The sequence below is a fragment of the Pteropus vampyrus genome, unplaced genomic scaffold (genome assembly GCF_000151845.1).
Source record: "Pteropus vampyrus isolate Shadow unplaced genomic scaffold, Pvam_2.0 Scaffold617, whole genome shotgun sequence".
NCBI classification, from domain to species: domain Eukaryota; kingdom Metazoa; phylum Chordata; class Mammalia; order Chiroptera; family Pteropodidae; genus Pteropus; species Pteropus vampyrus.
This window is the reverse complement of record NW_011889398.1, coordinates 52,515-62,173: the sequence shown is the minus strand read 5'-3', so window position 1 is coordinate 62,173 and position 9,659 is coordinate 52,515. Positions and strand designations below refer to the sequence as shown.

General features: G+C 51.1%; 1 protein-coding gene across 1 annotated transcript in view; it reads left to right on the top strand.

The window, feature by feature from the left end:
* OTUD7B (OTU deubiquitinase 7B) overlaps nt 1-8,875 on the top strand; it is a 55,381-nt gene extending 46,506 nt beyond the window's left edge. The window contains exons 8-12 of the mRNA XM_023525721.1: nt 1,481-1,733; nt 2,045-2,194; nt 2,784-2,898; nt 3,742-3,826; nt 4,774-8,875. Coding sequence (XP_023381489.1) covers nt 1,481-1,733; nt 2,045-2,194; nt 2,784-2,898; nt 3,742-3,826; nt 4,774-5,982 — 1,812 coding nt within the window. The 3' untranslated portion in view covers nt 5,983-8,875. The remainder of the gene's footprint in view (nt 1-1,480; nt 1,734-2,044; nt 2,195-2,783; nt 2,899-3,741; nt 3,827-4,773) is intronic.
* Nucleotides 8,876-9,659: the final 784 nt, after the last annotated feature.

The following is a 9,659-nucleotide window of genomic DNA, read 5'->3' as shown; positions in this document are numbered from 1 at the left end:
CAGGAAGTAATCTTTACCGAGTCCTCTGTGTCCAAAGAACTCTGTGCTAAGGGGACGTTAGAAGGAAAGAGGAGCCATGGCAAGGACGCAGAGTGACAGCATGTGACAGCGTGGTGTGTTCTAGAAGCTACCGGTGTTCAGAATCACCAGGATATAGAGTACCTGGTGCAGAACAGTAGGTGAGGCTGAGCGGCCCAGACTGTGTGCCATGCTGAGGCTTCTCTTGCCCTGTGCTAAGGAATTAAAATAGTACCCTGTCTGGACTTGGGAAATTATAGGACAAATGACCCAGTTCCTCAATAAATAAACTGCCAGGAAAATAAAAAGAGAGAGGGACCCTAAGTGTAAAGACACCTGAGACACATATCAGTCAGTCGCAACGTGTGGATGGCTGAGGAAATGTGAACAACGTCCACGTTTTATTATCGTTAACTTTTTAAAGTTTGACATTAATGGTGTCGTGGGTATTTTCTTTTAAGTTCTTTGTGTTTTAGAGATAGAAACCGAAATATTTATGGATGAAATGATGCGACGTCTAGGATTTGCTCTGAAATAATTGGGCGGGGCGGGCGGCAGTGGGGGCCGATAGAGAAGCAGACCAGGATCTGGGTGAAACGAGGTCCACCATGTGTGTATCATTGTTGAGGCTGGGCAATGGCTACATGAGAGTTTAGTAAAATATTCTTTCTAGTTTTGAGTCTGTTTAAAATTTTGAAATTTTCTATAATAAAAAGTTAAAAATTATAACCGATCTCAACTTTATTGTGCATAAGAATAATCTGGAAGGACTGTTTAAAATGCAGATTTCTGGACCTCCACCCTTGAGCTGGACTGAGGTAAGGCCCAGAAACCTGCATTCGTAGCGAGCACCAATGTTGGATAACATTGCTTCAGGGGGGCGGAAAGCCACTGAGTTGTGAGTATGCGAGCGACAGAAGCAACTTGGTGTATTGTGTACACACAGATGGCAGAGTGAACGACGAAGTGGGGGAATGGGGGAGACTCGAGGCAGTTGTGGTGACCCAGGGAAAAGAGGGCCATCGGTGTGAACGAGAGGGGCGGACTGCAGAGCAGCCGGAGGTGGCAGGTACAGGAGACAGCCAGGAGGCGAGTCATCGGAGATGAGAGGTAGAGAACAGTAAACAGTTCACTGATTAGACTACCAGGCAGATGGCGAGGCTGTTCTTCAAATGAGGGAACACAGGAGGAGGAATTTCCGTTTCTTAGTTTTGTAGGGTACAGTGAGTGTGGCGTGTGGGTAGTCGTGGGGGGAAGTCAGCAGGATGGGGGCGCCCAGTTGCGTATCGAGCTACTGGTTGTTGGACCAGACGGGCATTCAGGAGGGGTTGCCTCCAGATTCCTCGCACTGCCTTAGCCCTAGAGCCTTCACACCCCTCTTCTGGGACTTGCCCGTCTGTGAGCCGGAAGGAGAAGCAGCCGTGGTAGCGTGAAATAATGTCCGCAGCAGCCTTAGGATTAGAAATTTAGGATTAGAAAACCAAGACAGGGCACCCTCTTTTTCTTCTTTGCAGAGCTGGTCTTCAGGGGTCTCTCGCTCTGTTTTCCTCCCTCCCGCTCCCTCTCTTCCCCTCCCCGCATCTCTAGGGTGGAGAGTTCAGAGGAGCCTGTCTATGAGAGTCTGGAAGAGTTCCATGTCTTCGTCCTCGCCCACGTGCTCAGGAGGCCGATAGTGGTTGTGGCGGACACCATGCTGAGGGACTCCGGGGGAGAAGGTGGGGGCCAGTCCTCACGCCACCCCGAGCACCCTCTCTCTGCAGAGCCTGGGGCCAAGCACCGGGAGGCACAAGGGAAAGGGGATGTAGGGGCCCTCGGGGGGGAGGGGGGAAACAAGTTGTAAATGACAACAGTGCAAAATTCTCCAGAGATTCGGAGTAAAGCAGCTGGGCTTAGTTGATGAGGCTGCTTGGGAAAGAGTTATTCAGCGGGGGTTGGAGTGAAGGGGAGCGGCGGGCAGAGTGCAGCGGAGGGCTTGCCCGCTAGGCGGGAACTTGGCCTTGCTGATGATCTTCGTGGTTTCCTGCAGCATTCGCCCCGATTCCCTTTGGGGGAATCTATCTGCCCCTGGAGGTCCCAGCCAGCCAGTGTCACCGCTCGCCGCTGGTGCTCGCCTATGACCAGGCCCACTTCTCTGCGCTCGTGTCCATGGAGCAGAAGGAGAGCGCCAAGGAACAAGGTGCTGGGTGCAGTGTCTGTGCCTCTGCTGCCTTTCCGCTTGGGAGAACTGAAGTGGGAGAGTTTAGAACATAGGAGGGAAGAATTAAGTGACACGCACCCCGGTCAGCACACATTGATGCTGTTTTTCCAAGCTGTGAGATACACTAGCGTTTTAAAATTCTTTAAAAACTAACAAACAGAGATTTGGGAAGAAACATGGTAGCCTGTAATCCCTGCCCCCTGTTCTGGAGTAAAGAGCCTATGGATTAATGTCATAGAACCTTCCAAATGTCATAGAACCTTCGCTGTATTTGTCTTAATGATGACCTTGAATTTCCTGAATTCACATCGACTGGAAAGAATGTCGTAGTGTTAGTTGACTGACTGGTGGGGCGTCGTGGAGATTAGCGACCTAAATTCCGTGCTGGGTAGTAAGGGAAACGCAGCCTGCTCGTTTGTGAGACTAGCGCGCTTCCCACGCAAGCACTGGGGGTGACCGCGGTGATCACGCTGCCCCCTCCGCCTCCTTTTCGGTGAAGTCAGTCTGTGTTCACTGGCCTTCCTCGCTCCTCAAGGAGACTCCTAATGACGTGTTTTTCCCTCCCCAGCTGTGATCCCACTTACAGATTCAGAGCATAAGCTGCTGCCCTTGCATTTTGCTGTGGACCCTGGAAAGGGCTGGGAGTGGGGCAGAGACGACAACGACAACGTCCGACTGGCCAGGTGAGGCAGGCCCGGCCTCTGCATCCGCTTCGTGGCCGCGATCTCTTCCACATTCAGCGTCCGTCTCCCAGGCACCCTTCCTTCCTCAGCTCAGAGCAGGACAGTCACGGCCCAGCTCTCGTGTCCTCGGGAAGGTGGAGAGCTGGGGGACGGGTCGGGCACCAGGACTCTTGCAGTGTGGACCTGCTTCTTCGCCCTGTGAAAGAGATTGGAGTCCTGGGGTCTCGATCTGTTCTTTCCTTACACTATGAAAAGCGGCTTTGCACCGATACCTCCCAGAGTCCCCAAAACAGTGATCAGAAAATCAAAATAATGAATGTACACTTCTTCTCCCAGGCCAAGTGAGAGGGCTTTTAAATACTTTGCTCTGGATGTTTGCCTTTCTGGAATTTAAACAGCGCTTCCTTCTTCGGGCTCCTGGAACTGGGGCCCAACTGAAAGCGTTTGATTAAAAAACCCAGAGTTTACGTCTTTAAGTGAGAGCCCACCTAACTTTCAAAAGCTCCTTCTAAATAATATTTGCATCAACAACAATAACACTGGGTACCATTTCGCATTTTCTGTTTTCAAGACACTGCTGGGTCCTTTCCAAATACCATTTTAATCCTTGTTAAAACCCTGCAGGATATGTTGTTATCTGTACCTGTTATCAGCCCCAGTCCAATTTCAGGGAGGTTGAAGGGACTTACTCAAGGTCATCAAGCTTAGTAACTGGTGTAGCTCTAATTCAAATCCAGCCCAGTCCGAGTCCCAAGCCTGCTCCCTCTGGACCTCCTAGCTGTCACACTGCTTTGCTTTTTAAAAGTCGCAGCACATTTCTAATTCTTTTTCTCCTTTTCCTAGTGTCATCCTGTCCCTAGAGGTCAAACTGCATCTGCTTCATAGCTACATGAATGTGAAGTGGGTCCCAGTGTCCTCAGATGCACAGGTGAGGACGTCCCCACCTCAGCCTTGTGCGTCCTCATTTCTGGTGGCAGGGAGAACGAGCTCTGGTGGCACGCTGCTTCTGAGTCTCTTCCGGGGGGCGGCCGGGTCCAGGTGTCCAGGTTTGGGAGTGACTGGACTGCCTCGGACGCTGTGCCAGAAGACACTTTGCCCTGCCTTTTGGCCTGTCAGCGACCCCGTTTTCCTCTCTGACCAGCTCTGCTTTCTGATGTGAAAACATATTCCTCAAGAAGTTCTCTGAGGAGAGATTGTCATTACTTTGTCCCAAGCCCACTGTACGTAGACCTCTGCGTCGGCACCAGAGGAGACAGAATAGCTTAAAGAGCTCCTGTTCCAGTGGGTTCTGAGGACGTCATTATTATCTGTGGGACAGGGGCACAGGAGCAGGGCAGATGGCTGGGCCCCAGAGCCGAACTTCTGCAGGTTGGGTGACCCGGGTTGCTCGTGGTTGGTCAGGACTTTCTAGGGCAGAATTCGGCACGGAGAATTTTATAATAAAGGACATATTCTGGTGTCTGTAGAATGTTCTCCCTCCTCAGAGGTCGTGCATTGTGCAGTTACTCACTGCTCTAGAGGAGGCAGGCTTCGTTTTCACATCTCCCTATGACAGAAGGGAGTCAGCTTGCAGGGGGAGGTGAAAGTTAGATGTTAGATACAGCTTTTCCTTGTCCATGGGAGGGCCACTGGAGCCGAGGAAGGACAGTGCCCTCCTGGGTGACTCTTCCCCTGTTATGACAGCGGCCTCTCTCTGAAACCAGTCACTTCCAGGACGCAGTTCACAGGGGCGTTACCACCCTCTTCCACGTGGCAATTCCTCCAGCAATGGCCTTAGGGAGTCCCATGAGCCAAGTGGAGGGGATGGGGGTCCCAGGGCCCTCCCCCGACCCAGAGCAACGGGACACCCGACAGCGCTGTTCTTGTTTCTCCCAGGCTCCCCTGGCCCAGCCCGAGTCTCCCACGGCTTCCGCTGGAGACGAGGCCCGGTCCACTCCCGAGTCCGGGGAATCAGACAAGGAGTCAGTGGGCAGCAGTTCTGCCAGCAACGAGGGCGGCAGGCGGAAGGAGAAGTCCAAACGGGACCGGGAGAAGGACAAGAAGAGGGCGGACTCCGTGGCCAACAAACTGGGCAGCTTCGGCAAAACCTTGGGCAGCAAGCTGAAGAAGAACATGGGAGGCCTGATGCACAGCAAGGGCTCCAGGCCCGGCGGAGCGGGAACGGGGTCGGGGACGAGCAGTGGCGCGGAGACGCTGGAGAAGAGGAAGAAGAGCTCGCTGAAGAGCTGGAAGGGTGGCAAGGAGGAGGCGGCCGGGGACGGGCCCGTGTCCGAGAAGCCCTCCGCCGAGTCTGTGGGGAACGGAGGGAGCAAGTACAGCCAGGAGGTGATGCAAAGCCTGAGCATCATGAGGACTGCCATGCAGGGGGAGGGGAAGTTCATCTTTGTTGGAACCCTGAAGATGGGTCACCGCCAGCAGTATCAGGAGGAGATGATCCAGCGCTACCTTTCTGACGCCGAGGAGAGATTCCTGGCCGAGCAGAAGCAGAAGGAGGCCGAGAGGAAGATCATGAATGGAGGGGTAGGGAGCGGGCCGCCTCCGGCCAAGAAGCCGGAGCCGGATGGCGGGGAGGAGCCGCTGACGGCCCCCCTGGTGGAGTCCAAGGCCTTGGCGTACTCTGCCGGTTACCCCGGGGGCTTTACCATCCCTCGGCCCTCTGGGGGCGGCGTTCACTGCCAGGAGCCCCGCAGGCAGTTGGCAGGCGGTCCGTGTGGGGGGGGCCTGCCACCCTATGCCACCTTCCCCAGACAGTGCCCGCCTGGGCGGCCCTCCCCGCATCAGGACAGCAGCCCTGCCCCGGAGCTGGGCAGTCACCCCAGGGACGGGGTCCACCGGGGCTCGTTGCTACCACCCGCCTTCCGCGTGGCCGAGCCCTACAGCAACGGCTACCGAGAGCCCCCAGAGCCAGACGGCTGGGCGGGAGGGCCCAGGGGGCTCCCCCCAACCCAGACCAAATGCAAACAACCGAACTGCAGCTTCTACGGACACCCCGAGACCAGCAACTTCTGCTCCTGCTGTTACCGGGAGGAACTGAGGAGGAGGGAGCGGGAGCCGGGTGGGGAGCTGCTGGTGCACAGGTTCTGAGGGGGGCCTCGAGGGCAGGGGGCTCAACAAAGAAAGTCAGCTCGACTCATTGGCTCGTCAAGACCCAGCCCCCATGTTGACGGGGCAAATGCAGTGACGTTTGTGGGAGCCTGGCTGGAAACTTTGAAGGTGTGTGTGCTGGGGAGCTGCCAGGCTGGAGGGACCAGGTCAGGGCCTGCGACGGTGCCTCGAGGGCCCGGCGCGTCCTTCGCAGATCTCGACTTGATGGGACTGAGGAGGTGTAGAGGGGAAAGGTGGCGATTCTGTCTCATGAGCCCCTGGGTCCATCCTGGGGCCCGTGGGAAGGTGGGGAAGGTTTGGGGTGGGGGGGTGGGCAGAAGTCTGGGGGAGAAACAGGAAAAGCTGGTTCTCAGTCAATAAAAGAAAAAAACAGACCAAAGTTCCTTTAGGTCGGTAAAAGCACACGGTGGACTGAGTTGGGAACGTGGAGGGAAACGGGGAGATGAGACAAACTTGCTATCGATTTTAATTGTAGAAATGAGGGTTGGATAAATTCTTCCTCCTGAAGGATCTGGAAAGACAGGGCAGTAATGCGCGCCCGTGGGTGCCCGTGAGGAGGGGTCGAGTAAATTGATGTTTGGAGATGGGATGGGGAAGAACTTGAAAGTCGAGTTTTATTCCCTCTGAACACCACCTGCCATCTCTTCTCCTTCGAGAGGAGGTTGCCGGTAGCCCCGCCCCTCCGTTCCTCATCCTTTTTGAGGGCTGAGCTCAGCTAAATTAAGAAGGTTGTGATTTTTTTTTAAAGACTTTTTATTTTTTAAAAAAGTTCCCTTTGGGGACGGGAAGAGTGAGGGGAAGAGCAGCTGTGTGTGTTGACTCTTCTCCAGGTGAATTGGTGCAGAGGTGACCTTTTTTTAACTACTTAGCAATAACCACATTATGGGGTTTGCGTGCGCCTTGCGGTGGCCGGGGGTGGGGGGTTGGGGGGGACAGACCGTTGGCCAGACTGTTTCAAACAAAACCAAAAACCTAAATCGAGCACTACTACCATCCTCTGCTGCTGCATTTCTGTAGAAAGCAACTTATTTTTTTTTTACCTTTTTTTTTTTAAAGGAAAACAAAAAGACCCCAGCAAGCAAAAACATTTTAAAAAGTGAATCTTTTCCCCCTATTTAAGTGATTTTTTTTTTTCTCCTTCCTTTCTACTTTTGGAGAATGAACTTAACATCCTGGCTTCTTTTGTTAAGCCATAGATGACCTTTATCTGTGGTTAGTTGATTAAAATAATAAAAAATACTTTGTAAGAAGAGATATTTTTGATAATAGGACTGATGTTGAAAAATGAGGTAGGGGTTGGGACAATTTATAAAAAGGTAGAGAAATATATTTTAGTGAACTATAACCACAGGTCACAGATTACTCCCAATGAGCCGATCTGTCTGGATCCCCCCCCCCTCCCCGACCCAGCCCTTTTCCCAGGGGCGGGAGTGGGCCCGAGGGCGCAGGGGGCGGGGACCTCCTTTGCATTTTGCACAAAGCACAAGTCTGGGCAGCCTGAGCTCTGGCCAGCACCATTTTTAAGAGCTTTAAATCAGAGGACCCATATCTATTCTGGGCCAATTTCCCTTTTTATTTTATTTTATTTTTTCTGAGAAAAAAAAAAGAAATCAACTATGCAATTGTATACACTCCTGGGTGCATACGAAGAAGGGGAATAAGTGTACTTACGTGTCCAGTATTAATTGGGGCTATTTTTCTGCATTTGGATTTCTCTTCGGAGGTATGTACCTGTAACCCACCCCGTGGAATGTAATCCCCACATTTGATCTAAGGCAGATTCGGCTCTGTGTGTGTCTTGGTGGTGGTGGCGGGGGAGGGGGCGGTGGGGATTCCTGTTTGCCACATGTTGCTTCTACCCAATGGGGAAAGTTGTCACCCTGTTTCCCCTTGGTAACAAAGCCACCACGACTGTCTTCTTTATTGGAACTGCTTATGGTTTAGAAAGATTCCTTCTTCCTCAACAAACTTGAAAGTCACTTATTTTCCAAATCTGCTAGTCTGTTAATTTAATCATTCTCTATGGCTATAATTCTTAGGCTATTATTTGAAAATAGACTGGTTTTAAGAAACCAATGAAGTCAAAGGCTCCAGAGGAGGGGTGGCTTATATTCTGTCAGGGCCAGGACTCATATGAGATGAGATTCCCCTCAGGTACAAAACTTAAGCGGGCACTGAGAAACTCGGCAGTCAAAACAGATGCTGTCTCAACGCAGTATTGTTTTTAATTAATGCAAAAATCCATGATGAACAAAAGACAAGATTCCACAGGATTGGGACTGGGGTGAGGGAAATAAGGTTGAGTTGAGCAAGTAGGGGATTGCATCTTGTCTTTATGTACAATTGTGATAATTTGTTCATTGTGGGTGTTTTTTTTTTTTTTTACATTAGTTTTAATTTTCAAAAAATATTGCATTAAAGTAGTATCTTGGTTACTGGGTTTTGGGGCACCCCTTCAGTTTTGTGCACTAAATGGGTGCCTTGCTCACCTCACCCTGTTTCTGGGGTTAGAACACTGGTGAGACCAACATGCACCCGAACAACAGGTGGCTCAAACTCACACCTTGACTTTGCACAGCTCCCTTCGCTTTCCCGTAGGCATCCATGTCTGTATCATAGGGTCCTGCCCTGGACCAATAGGAATGGAAACAGACCAGGGGTTTCCCAGAGAGTTAAACCAGGGAAGTTTTGATTCTCCACTGGACTGCTGTGTTTGGATTTGATCTGTCATTAGATTCTAGGTAATACTTTTTAAAAACAAGACAATGAACAAAAATGGAAACCTTGTGTCATGTTTGTTTTTGTTTTGATTTATAAATTAACCAATCCTAATTTCTTGTGACCTCTTTTCAAATAAAAAAGGTGGAAATTATGGGGGCGAGTATGGTAAAATAGGGCTTTATTTAGGTCCTATAGCTTTTTATTAAGAAATAAATTAATATTTTTCTTAATTTGGGAAGGTAACTATTTATTGAGACGTTAAAAACCATCTCCATTCTAGGGATGAGGGAACCTGAGTGAGTGGATGTTTTTCTATAGGGATGAGTAAGGTTTGTTTTGCTTGCTGCTTTGAGGGGGTCGTGTGGGATACAGGGGTAAAGGAATAATGCCTGGGAAATGAACTTGGGTTGGTTTGTGGTATTTTGGGAAGATGAGGGGGTAGAAGAGGCAAGCGCATGCAATCACTGTGTTGGGGAGAAGGGAGGAGAGTGGTACACGGTGTGAGCAAAAATTCCTTATCTTCGGGGAGGTCTGTGGGCGGGGTGGGGGTGGGGACCGACCCCGTCACCCTAGGTGAGGGATGATACCATCTCTCAGGCTTCAATAAGTGCACTTAGTTCCTTTAATCCAGGGTGTTGGGGTACCCACCGAGCTGTTTGTTGGGGAGGGGAGATTTGCCCCTTTTGACTTAAGACAGTGCTACCCCCTCACCCTAATTCACCCCAGCCCTGATGGAACGCGTATACCATAGGATAAGCCTCCAGATACCTCCCTTGATCTCTGCTGGTTTTATTGAGGGTTAAAAGATTTAACCAAAAGTTTTTCCCTCATACTGGATTCTATCATCAAAATAAAAATTGTATTAAATTTCTTTTTAAAGATTCGATCTCTTCGTGGAGTGGGGATGGTGTTGCGTGCAGTGGTGCACGGGGCTG